The sequence below is a fragment of the Gadus macrocephalus genome, chromosome 11 (assembly GCF_031168955.1).
Source record: "Gadus macrocephalus chromosome 11, ASM3116895v1".
Lineage (NCBI taxonomy): Eukaryota > Metazoa > Chordata > Actinopteri > Gadiformes > Gadidae > Gadus > Gadus macrocephalus.
In genome coordinates this window covers 2,098,022-2,110,204 of record NC_082392.1, presented here as the reverse complement: position 1 = coordinate 2,110,204, position 12,183 = coordinate 2,098,022, and the positions used below count along the sequence as shown (strand labels likewise).

At 46.3% G+C, this 12,183-nt stretch overlaps 1 protein-coding gene and 1 long non-coding RNA gene across 4 annotated transcripts; one reads left to right on the top strand and one right to left on the bottom strand.

Annotated features, from left to right (window-relative positions):
- The first annotated feature begins 2,901 nt into the window (after window positions 1-2,901).
- Window positions 2,902-11,141, top strand: LOC132467030 (tumor necrosis factor receptor superfamily member 10B-like). 3 transcript variants are annotated; one of them, XM_060064070.1, is made up of 10 exons: window positions 2,903-3,059; window positions 4,209-4,374; window positions 5,325-5,453; window positions 5,837-5,948; window positions 6,135-6,259; window positions 6,867-6,953; window positions 7,374-7,408; window positions 8,237-8,494; window positions 9,204-9,237; window positions 9,429-11,141. In XM_060064070.1, the coding sequence occupies exons 1-10, from the start codon at window positions 3,036-3,038 to the stop codon at window positions 9,746-9,748; spliced, it is 1,290 nt and encodes a 429-aa protein (XP_059920053.1). In that variant the 5' UTR covers window positions 2,903-3,035; the 3' UTR covers window positions 9,749-11,141. The 3 variants fall into 3 exon arrangements, with proteins under 3 accessions (XP_059920055.1, XP_059920053.1, XP_059920054.1); XM_060064071.1 differs by having other exon boundaries at window positions 2,904-3,059; window positions 6,135-6,226; XM_060064072.1 differs by lacking the exon at window positions 8,237-8,494 and having other exon boundaries at window positions 2,902-3,059.
- LOC132467033 (uncharacterized) lies at window positions 3,127-3,962 on the bottom strand. Its single transcript, XR_009527940.1, has 2 exons — window positions 3,778-3,962; window positions 3,127-3,714 (listed from the first exon to the last, which is right to left on the bottom strand). It is a non-coding gene; the product is annotated as an uncharacterized LOC132467033 (long non-coding RNA).
- Window positions 11,142-12,183: the final 1,042 nt, after the last annotated feature.

Below are 12,183 nucleotides of genomic sequence, written 5' to 3'. Positions count from 1 at the left end.
ACTGCGGAGAAGTTCTGAGGAGTCTTGCCGCAACACACCTCTTGCTTAACCGTGCATCTCTTGCGCCACCGGATATAATGCATTAATCACTAATTCGTTTTCCCTCCCTCCCCCTCCCTCCCTGGTCTGAATTCCCCCAGCCCGGCAAGTACCGACAACAGATGAATACACAGAGTGAGAGTTTTTTTTATTTATACATATCTTTTGTTTTGTGGCTGTGTGTCTGCGTGTGTGTGTGTGTGTGTGCCTGTCTGTCTGTCTGTCTGTCTGTCTGTCTGTCTGTCTGTCTGTCTGTCTGTCTGTCTGTCTGTCTGTCTGTCTGTCTGTCTGTCGTTCTGTCTGTCTGTCTGTGCCTGCCTGCCTGCCTGTCTGTCTGTCTGTGTGTGTGTGTGTGTGTACTTATGTGCGTGGGTTTTGTAGGAAAATGTACATTGGGTGTGGTTTCAATATAAGCCTGTCCAGGTTTCTGACCCTCAAATGCACATTGTTTTAGCACTACGTGTTCTATTTTTATACTTAAATTAATTAAATTAAATAAAAAATATTAATAATAATAAAGAGTCTAAGTCATCAAGTTCTGAGATTATCAGGGCAATGAACACGATTGCCTTAAAATAATAACAGATTCTACAACAGAATGAGGCTGAATCAGTGATTTCACGCACATACAGGCACTCATGCACGCACGCACTCACGCGCACATACACACACTCATGCACACACACACCCACACACACACAAACACTCACACATGCACAAGCACAGGTACACACACACATACACACACACACACAACCACAGCCACACACACGCACACACACACACACACACAAAAGGAGGCACACACACACACACACGCATACACACAAAAAAACATGCATAAACACACACGCACACACAAACACTTGGGCGAATGCACAAACACACACACACACAAAGACACACACGGGCACACACACAAACCCACAGGCGAATGCACAAACACACACACACAAAGACACACATACACATACACACAGACACAGACACAGACACAGACACACAGACACAGACACAGTCACACACAAACCAGTGTAAATATGAAATTCAGTTGACTGGGGGCTTATCTGTAAATCAGTGGTTCAGAGGCTGGACCCCACACTCTGTTGACCCCGTCTTATCCACAAGAACACGAGTGGTCCCATTGGGTGCTGCCAGCATGTGACAGAGCTCATGGTGGAACGCTCAGATAACACACTTTTATCTACATGTGCCTGCTGGCTCGCTGTGTCAACCGAGTGACACTCGGGTCTCGTTTGGACCCGCTAGAAGGCTGTGGGGGGGGGGGGGGGGGGCTATTGGCACTCAGAATACAGGCTCCAAGTCACCAGTGATCATGGAGCACGAAGCAGGATGTGGCTGGGAACGCAATCTTCACCATACAGTTGACAGTAGTTTACTGTTGGTGTGTTTGTGTGTGTGTGTGTGTGTGTGTGTGTGTGTGTGTGTGTGTGTGTGTGTGTGTGTGTGTGTGTGTGTGTGTGTGTGTGTGTGTGTGTGTGTGTGTGTGTGTGTGTGTGTGTGTGTGTGTCTGTCTGTTTGGAGCGATGTGTCAAATTCCACATGGCTTCTCTAAGATGCACACACCCACGGCATAAACACACACACACACACACACACACGCACACACACACACACACACACACACACACACACACACACACACACACACACACACACACACACACACACACACACACACACACACAAACACAAACAGTCCCCTGTGCTGTGTTCCTGCATCATGGTGCTGCACATCAGTTGGTAGATTGATCCCCATCACCCTGATCTGACTCTGCTCTCCTCTGCTCTCTGCTGAGTCAGAGCAGAGTCCCTAGTCTCTAAGTCAAAGCGCAGAGGGAGAGTGGCCCAGGAATACAACGCTGGCTGCTGCTCTGAACACCTTCCCTGGTGTGTGTGTGTGTCTGTGTGTGTGTGGCTGGCTGTCCTTGTTAGTGTCAAACTGTGTGTTTGTGAGTGAGTGAGTTTGTGTGTGTGTGTGCGTGTGTGTGCGCACACAAACACACAGACACACACACACAAAAACACAAAGACACTCTCACACACACACACACACACACACACACACACACACACACACACACACACACACACACACACACACACACACACACACTCATATCCGATGCCCTGTACTTCCCTGTTTTACTTAATCGGTACAGACTGCCCCTAGATGATCAATAGCAAACTGGTAAAAGTTGATTCAGAGAGCTCTGCTGAGTCAGAGAGACACACACATGCTCGCACACTTTATGTATGCACACACACACGGGCGAATGCACACACACACAAAAAAACGGGAAATTGCACACGCACACACACTCTGTGTTATAGAACTGTGTGTTACCTGTTACCTGTGCAGGTGTATCACAGCGTAAATATGACCAAATAAGGGCAATAGAGAGACAGGAGATACAGAAAGGAAGAGCATGGGGAGAGAGAGAGTGAAGGAGAGAGACGACACAGAAACAAAACTCTACACACACACACACACACGCACACACACACACACACACACACACACACACACACACACACACACACACACACACACTCACACTCACACTCACACTCACACTCACACACTCACACACTCACACACTCACACACTCACACACTCACACACTCACACTCACACACACACACACACACACACACACACACACACACAAAGTCATTGACCAATTGCCTCTTCAATAGCAAAGCATTAAATGAAGACGGAAAGTGAAGTGAAAATAATAGAAGTTACAATCGGCCCAGGAATGTGTGTGATGGGGTTGGCATCACAGGTGTTAGCGGGGAAATTGAAGCTCAATGTAACCTGATCCTAAGGGGCGGGCGTCACACTCTCACCGGGTGGTGTGTTGACTTCATACACTCCCTTTCTCACCGGGAAGTGTCTTCATTAGAAAGCCGTCCGACCTCGAAACAAGCGTAGGCCTACTAGAACGGCCGAATCCGCTGAACGACAAAACATGAATAAAGGCATCCTTTTGAAGGTAAGTGGCCTACTACTCTCCGTCGTCAGCGTGATTGGGTGGAATGTTTTTTTTTATGTAGTAGGCCTATTGTTTTAATGTAGTTTAATGAGTCCATGGCCCATGGCGGGGTTTGGGTCCGAGTAGAAGGCTGTACTCTGACTCCAGATCTCCGCTCATTTTTGTAATTTATTTTATTTTATTCTTCGATCTTTAAAACGAATAACGAGGAGCCCTGCGTGAAAACAGTGAAGAGTTCCACTTAATTGATTTAATTCGTTACATGTCTACCTAAGCCCGCCGACGTTTATCCCCAGATCTTCGTCTTTCGCGCTTTATTGGGAAGTCTGTGACTGACCAGTGACCAACATTGGAGTTCTTTATTAATATTTATTAAACGTTAGGATTGGGATTAGGTTTTCTGTTTGAGGTCCGTTCTGAGAGTTATTCAGAGCGGTTATTAGGATATCTCTCTAAAGCAGCCGTCATGTTAGTTTCGGTTTGTCTTTAATGGACATCTCGTGAGTGTGACGTAGGTCGACGTCTGCACAGGTGAAGCCGGAGGCGACACAGGTGAAGCAGGTCACGTGTCCACTTCCCGAGAATCAAATTTGTGAGCTCGGAATGGAATCAAGGGGCGGGTGTGAAGTTTCCCCGGACCATATATGGCAGTTACCTGCATGGAATTAAAATAAAGCTAAATGTAAATTGCAGCCTGTATCAAAAACAGGGAGAGTACTTTTATTTTCTGAAGTGCGTTTTAAAAACTAACTTTGAGACATGAATAGGTATAATTAAAAGTGATGACAACAAGAATCCTAACCACCTACCTTCCAAATAACTTTCAATAAAGAAATGTCGAAAAGCATATTAATATACGCCTCAAAGTTTCCTGGTAGTCCAACTTTAAGGTGGAAGTCTGGTTGTGGGGGTACACCTTTTAAGCTGTGGCTTCACCCCCCCCCTCCCCCCCCCCCCCCCCAACACACGTCAGTGTGTTCAGTGATCGGTCACCAGCTAAGCTACCTAGCCTAGAGGCACCAACGACTTAACCGTGTGTGTGTGTGTGTGTGTGTGTGTGTGTGTGTGTGTGTGTGTGTGTGTGTGTGTGTGTGTGTGTGTGTGTGTGTGTGTGTGTGTGTGTGTGTGTGTGTGTGTGTGTGTGTGTAGGCTTGTTTGCGTGTGTCTGTGTTTTTCTCTGTGGCCCTCCTCTGTGAAGCCCTGCCCACTCCTCCACCGGGCACCAATCCAATCAGGGCTGAACTGCTGCGCCAACGCTCCTGCCCTGAAGGCCTGTACCCGTCAGCGAGCCTGTGCTGCCTCAACTGCCCCGCTGGTAAGCCCCGCCTCCTCCAGGGTCCACACAGACCCCCCCCCCACCCTGTCTGGCTGGCTGTTGATTGTGTTTCTAATGGGATCCCAGTTAGATGGAAACACTGTCAACAGTCCACTTCCTGGTGTCCACACATCACACGTTAGTCAACAGGGACGTTTCCAGGTTTCTGAAACATCCGGGGCTTAGTCCAGAGGGAAAAGGAAAATGCATGCATAGCGCGCGGAAAATCTTTTTGGATGCTTTATTGTGCAAGCAAATTCTTTCATAATGCTATTACCAATATAAACAAAATATTCAGTTTATTATAGCCTTAAATAACTACCTGACTGCTGTGCTGCTTATCCCCAAATATCTACATTTCAATTCAAGTTATTTCAGAGTAAAATGAATGCATGTCAGCAGACCAGATAGATAGATAGATAGATGGATAGATCTGACTGTGGCTAGGATAGGTTAATTCACCTGAGGTGGTAAACAGTCTGGTTATGTTTTTAAACTGTTTATCCTGTTGCCAGAAGGACTATCTTGGCTAGACTAGGCTACTTTATTTTGAAATGTCCCTGGAATCCCCATGTTTCTTTCTAAATAACTAATTACCATTAGTGACTAGAATCATTTCATCACTTCTAGACTGAATTGAATGAATGCATTCCATAGTCACCAGTAAATATACCAATAAATATTGTTTGTGTGTGTGTGTATATATATATATATATATATATATATTTAAAAAAACATATATATATTTAAAAAAAAATATATATATATACACACTTGAGTAACTTGTTGGAAATTACATCGCCTTCCGTTCGCTCAAGTGAAAGTGTGTGTGTGTGTGTGTGTGTGTGTGTGTGTGTGTGTGTGTGTGTGTGTGTGTGTGTGTGTGTGTGTGTGTGTGTGTGTGTGTGTGTGTGTGTGTGTGTGTGTGTGTGTGTGTGTGTGTGTGTCAGGCGAACACCAGGTCTCCCCGTGCTCCAGTGACCGGGGGAGCAGTGTGTGCTCAGAGTGTCCCATGGGGACGTTCACGGAGCACAGCAACCACCTGCGCACCTGTCTCACCTGCACCCGGTGCCCCCCAGGTGAGGGGGTGAGGGGGTGACAGAGTGAACCACTGATAGGGGGGTGGAGGATTGTAAATGAGGATCAAGTGAGACGGGATTATGAGCGACCGACAGGTGACATGGTGTATGTGTGTGTGTGTGTGTGTGTGTGTGTGTGGGGGGGGGTTAGTGAGAGACAGCTTAATGTGAATGAGTGAGGGGTTACTGTGAAATGAGTAACCCTTTCTCCCATAAAGAGAACAGATCATATTATAAACTAGTAGAAGTAGAGTACGATCAAAAGAAAAACAAAGAATATAAAAAAGTTAAGGCAAACTGAAAACAACAGGTGAGAGGGTGATTGTGAATGAGTGAGACCTCAAAGGACTGGGACCCCAGTGTTGTGTTTGTGTCCCCCCCAGACCATGAAGAGGTGCAGCCCTGCTCCCCCACCAACAACACGGTGTGCCGGTGTAAGTCCGGGTACTTCTGCGCCCACGACCAGGCCTGCGAGGTGTGTCAGCGGTGCAGGAGGTGAGCCCAGGAGAGGAGAGTGCATGGGGTTGGACTTGATCAATGGCACCACTGCTTTGTTTTCATTTAAAAAGCGGCTGTGGACAATTAAAATCATTGAAATGTGTTTCTAGTGTGAGTTCTACACTTTCAAGCTCCTCCCAGCGTTCGCCTTCCCATTGGATACATTGTGGTTCTTTCTCTTAGCTGTAACGACGGAGAGACGCGGGTGAAGAGCTGCACTGCCCACTCCAACAGCGAATGCGCCAAGACCTCGACGCCCGGTACCCCAATGGAGGGTAGGTCTCCTGATTCAGGCTCATCCCCCCTGGGTAGGCGGCACTTAAACCCTCTTGTGCTATCGCTCTATCTGCTGCTACTGGTTTTGTCCAACACGTCTTTGTGCATTGGAGCAACACAGTAAGACTCTTAAGAGACCCTTTAAGTAGTAGTAGTAGTAGTTTGTGACACCGGGGTTTGTCCTGTGATTATCCCGTGGTGAAAAGGGTCTGTTTTCTGTAACTGATGGGTTTTAGGGATTTTTAAATGGTATCTTAACTGCATTTCTATCGCGCTTTTCTAAACAGTGCTTGCTCAAAGCGCTTTACAATGTTGCCTAACATTCACCCATTCATACACACATTCACACACTGACAGCGGTGTCAGCCAGGCGACAGCCAGCTCGTCTGGAACTGTCAGGGGGAGATGTCTTTCTCAGGGACATCTCGACACTCAGCTAGGAGGAGCCGGGGATTGAACTAGCAACCCTCCAGCTACCAGCCAAAACGCTCTACCTCCTGTGCCGTATGCATGGATTTTTAAAGCGTGTGTTGGTCCAATCAATCAGTGCCAGACTACATGATGAACTTGTTGACACTGAGCTCATGAGCATCAGATCCGTGCTAATGGTGGCCGGTCGTCTTATGTCTCCGTCTGCAGCGCTCTGGTGGATTCTAGGCGTACTAGCGATCAGTGGGGCTGTTTTTGGCATCTGGGTCTACAAGAAAAGGAGACCTTGGTTGACATGTAAGTTGAACACACTTCATGGCCAGAATAAGGCAATCTTTTACTTTGTTGGAGTTGAGGAACTATACCCTAGTGTTTTTAAAAAGGTTATTCATTTTGGTAGTTAGTTAGTGTGTAACACAAATGTAATTTTTACTGTCAGGAGTAAATTTATTGCACTGGAGATGGGTTGAGGTTACTGCAATGCATTGGCAAACCAAATCTCCTTTTTAAGGACTGATCTCCAGCAGGTTAACCTATTGGCAACATTACCTACTACTACACTACTACAACACGAATGCTGTGGCCTGTTTGTATTGAATTCCCCCCAAAAGATTTGCCTAAAGATACCTTGTTCCCTACATACTTTAAATTAGCAGAACAATGTCTGTAACAAGTGTTTGATAAGAGGGAATACAAGTGCTCTTTGTCTCTCCCCAGGCCTGCCTAGCCTGTCACCAGGCCAGTCTCAGCAGGTGAGTCATCTTACATACCCTTTCTCCTTAATCATTTAAGTCCAGAGAATCTCTAATACAATCTTTAATACATTAAACCCTTAGTGGGTTTCCAAAAAGATTGGAATGAAGTAGAGAATACATTTTCCAATTTAACCTTACAAAAGTTGGAAAGTTACAATTCGTTCCAGGGGTGTATTCTCTGTTGAGTGTGATATCATACTCTTACCGTGATTTGCAATGTGTTACTTTTTGTCTGATCAGGCTCTTCACCATGTCACTGTGGTGTATTTGTTAATTTTAATGCATAATTTTAATTTTAAACTTGTGAAAGGAGGCCTGTGATTGGTGGCTACTCTCATAGAACGATGAGAGGAGGCCTGTGATTGGCGGCTGCTCTCATAGACTCATAAGAGGATGCCTGTGATTGGTGGCCGCTCTCATAGACTGATGAGCAGAGGCCTGTGATTGGCGGCTGCTCTCATAGACTGAAGAGAGGAGGCCTGTGATTGGCGGCTGCTCTCATAGACTGAAGAGAGGAGGCCTGTGATTGGTGGCTGCTCTCATAGACTCATAAGAGGAGGCCTGTGATTGGTGGCCGCTCTCATAGACTGATGAGCAGAGGCCTGTGATTGGCGGCTGCTCTCATAGACTGAAGAGAGGAGGCCTGTGATTGGCGGCTGCTCTCATAGACTGAAGAGAGGAGGCCTGTGATTGGCGGCTGCTCTCATAGACTGATAAGAGGATGCCTGTGATTGGCCTCTGCACTCATAGACTGATGAGAGGACGCCTGTGATTGGCCGCTGCACTCATAGACTGACAAGGCTGCGTCTTGCTCGTCCTTGCTAGGGTGCCACAAGGCATGGATCCCTCGAGATCGCGCAGAACGCCCATAACGTGTTGGTGGAAGTCCCCCTGCTGCCCTCTGAAGAGCCCCGAAGCAACGGCTCGGTCAACGAAGATGACCCTGGTCTGGGCAGCAGCAGCTCTGAGACCAGCCTCACGGTCCAGCTCCCCAATACGTACACCTCGAGGCCCCCTCCGCCTGCCTGTCCGGTGGCCGTCTACCGAGTTCGCCCTAGGACCCCCAGCCCGCCCTCTGCGAGGGTGAGCACATCGCCGGATCGGTCATGCTCGAGCTAACACTACCCGTTGATCTTATCCTTCCTCTACTTCACTTCGAAGTGATTAAAATCGACGTAGCCTGGTGACAAGGGGCTGATTGTTGGCAGATCTTTCCTCAACACAACGTCTTTTCACCCATGACCTACTAACCCACCTACTACCACGTGGCCTAAGGCACACGTGGTCCGAGCTTCGAATCAAATCTTGTGTATGTGGTGGAGGGTCGTCGATTGCATGCATGAAATTCTTACACGGTTGTGGCTTGTGCATGGTTTGTTGCCTGTTTTGCACTAGATGTTTGAGTTATGGGGTTCATTGAAGATGCAGAGTAATGGTTTTGAAGAAGGGCTAATTGATGGCAAAGACTGAAGGCCAAAATATGCTTCTGCGTTGAACGGCCCACGTGGATTTCCAAGCCGGTGCTTGAATCAAGGGTTTTGCGTGGGAATCTGAGTGGGGTCTGCCTAAAGTCATGAATTCAGTTCACATCCGGTGATGTGAACCACCTCGACCAGTCTCTCAAAAACAGAAGGGAAACGGGAGTGGGCTGGTGGCCTGATAGGTTTGACCTGGCTACAGAGGGTGACTGGTGACTGCGAGCCACTCTGAGTCAGGGAGAAGCTAGCTGTGTGAGCACGGGACAAAAGCAAGAACTGTTCTGATTTGTGTTTACCTTGTCTTTTTATTCTAGAATGAGGACGATTCTCTGCTTGTTCCTTTAAATGGTAAGATCTTATTTTTTCTTGGTTCTACATACATCCAGCTATTCTTTACTGGGGACTGAATACATCCAGCGATACTTTATGCTGGGGACTGAATACATCCAGCTGTACTTTATACTTTGTCATGAAAACATCCAGCTGTACTTTATACTGGGTACAGAAAACATCAAACATATTTACCCTTCTGTGTTCAGGTGAGAAGTCTCTAAAGCTCTGCTTTGAGTATTTTCACGTTGACATGGATTCCAAGGTTCACAAGAGATTCTTCCGGAGCTTGGATCTGAGCGACAACGCAATCAACGACGCAAACAACGAGGACCGCGTGTATGAGCTGCTGGACGTATGGCTGCAAAGGGAAGGCCAAGAAGCTAAACTCCACCATCTCCTGCAAAAACTCAGGGACTTGGATCAGAACCGGACGGCAGACTCAATCGTTGAAAAGGCCATCGCTAACGGGCACTATGAAAGAGGGGGGATTTCACATCCATCTTATTCGGGCAAAAGCGATGAGTGAATCAGACCTGGGGGGTCTTGCTTGGGGACTTTCTTGGGCTTTTCTGAAACTCCTTAAGAAAAATTAAATAAAGGTCCAACTGGATAAATGCGGTGAGGGGGGAATTCCAAGAGGACCCTGTCCATCGGAACAAACCCTGGGTGATGGGGCTTCTCTTTTTCCTGTGTCCACCACTGTTTTCGTGGTGAACATAAAACGTTTACTTACTTGTGATATGAGGTCAAAAGGTTCTCAGGGTCATGCGGTGGTAACCTACTAGCCTTAAAGGTGTGTTCCAATCGGCCGTAGTGAAGGATGTTCGTCTTCCTCGTTATGTAGGATAGATTAAGCAATTTTGTGAAACAAAATAATTGTTAAGTTGTAAACTAACTGATTGCTCAAAGTTTTATAACAAATGGACTTAACACCCGGGATACCCCAATCTCAGGGAAAGCTACCGAGTGCTGCATTGCGCATATAACATTCACAGTGCTCACTCAATAACAGATAAATATCTGTGTGCATCTATATTATCATATTGATACGTACAGAGACTGAAATCTAGGAACCTAGCTCAACCTGCCTTCCTAAGCACTTTAAAAGCTTACTCATGGGCAATTGTGTCAGTTAACGCCTTCAGTATTTAACCTGAAGGTGATGACGTAGTGCTCGCCTCTGATGGATACTCACCATTCAGACTAAGCCGACGCAGAATAGAGTTTCGTTAAAATGACGACTCTGGGATAGCCCAACGAGGCCTCCCAGAGGGTGGGTGACAAGCAATGTGAAAAAACAGGGCTCTCTATCAGGAGACTCCATGACCTCACCTGCCTCACAAGAGGATGCATTTGTGCAAAAAAGTATTTATACATTTGATATTTATGGAACTTATTTCACACGAGGGCCACATTGATCAAATGTTTAGAAATATTTATTTTTGTAATGTTTTGTGTATAATCGATGTGACACAGCCCAGGGACATGCCTTGTCCTTGTTCTAGTAGCCTTATTTATACCTTGATACACATGAAGAGTATGAATTTGGTACAACTGAAACACATTTCAGTTCATACTGTGCCTATTTCCTGCCGATATCATTCTTGGTAATCGCTGTGAATGAACAAAGGCGCCTTGTTGAACGAATGAACAATTCTACATGTCTAACGTACATGATGAAATTAAAATGTTCAAGCTCCGTTAGACGGTTGTGCTTCCAGCACACCCCTCTACGGTCGATTTTACAACTTTGCATTCACTACCCTGTGAACTGTGGAGGAAAAAAACCTTTTGACAAACTTTCTTTTCCAGTTTTTTTTTTTTCGTATTTATCTCATCAAACACGTGCTGTTGTTTTTTTTTATCAAACGCTGTTGGATAACAAATTAGAGCAAATTAAATAAAGCTTGTTTCAGCGATGTGATCTTGTATGTCACGTTATTGTTGAGGGCAGCTGCATGGTCCTCTGACATTGAAACGACTCGTGTTGAATCCCCGCCCATGTAGACCAGTCGTGTTGTAAACTCTACAGAGCGCTGTCCAGTCTTTAAATCTTGGCCCCTGGATTCCGACAGCTTCCTTTCTTAGTAAATGTTCTACAGAAGTCTTATGTGGTCAGTGTATTGCCATTTTTTCTTTCATGTTAAAAAAGCGTGCTCACACTTAAGAACGCTATGTATTGTGTATAGCGTAGCCATGTAGGCCTACTCCTTGTGGATCCAACATGAGCCAAAAATTTATTTTTCGATGGAAGTCCCTTTGGATAAATTGGTCCCTTTATAAAAACTGAAGCAGGAGTATCTAACATCGGCCTACATTTAGATTTCAACAATTGTTGTTTGGAGATATTTGTGTTGGAGATTAAAGCCAAACCCTGACCTCCATGATGACCTGAACTCACTGCAAGCCAAACCCCTACCCCATCAACAACCTCGTCCAAAAAGTCCAAGACCAGAAGTCACAGCAGTAGTTAAGTCACTATTGTCCTTTACTGTGACGTCTAGCTTAAGATGGCGAGCAAGACAAAATCACATTGTCTATCATGGGCCAGTATAGAATTTTTATTTTTATTTTTTACTGCAGCTCATGATAGGCCCTCCGATCGGCGTAGGCCCTGGGGCTTCAGCCCAGGCAAGCCCGTGCATTAAGGCGGCCTTGCGTATGACGCACAACCCAGCTCACGCAATGCTCGAAAGATCGATAGAGCTAAATTGCAACATGAGAAGCGAATTTCTGATTATTTAAATACTGGCCCCAAAAAAGCCAAACTTCAAAACAGCAGCCAGACAGCCGACTCCCTGCCAGCGGCCCTCTGTCCCTCAAACACCCCTGAGGGGGGGGATTCAGAGCAGCTATGTAGCGGAGAAAAAGACTGCTGCAATGCTAACCCCCCTCCGGCCGATCCTATGTTGGATTAATCCCTCACCTGCGGCACCAACAACTAACTCTGTTGGTGAAGAG

Bases quoted from the DNA above. Each gene is read 5' to 3' on its own strand.
- LOC132467030 (XM_060064070.1), top strand. From the start codon at position 3,036: ATGAATAAAGGCATCCTTTTGAAG. The intron at 8,495-9,203 runs GTGAGCACATCG...TTTTTATTCTAG, and splicing joins CCAGCCCGCCCTCTGCGAGG to AATGAGGACGATTCTCTGCT. The intron at 9,238-9,428 runs GTAAGATCTTAT...TTCTGTGTTCAG, and splicing joins TCTGCTTGTTCCTTTAAATG to GTGAGAAGTCTCTAAAGCTC.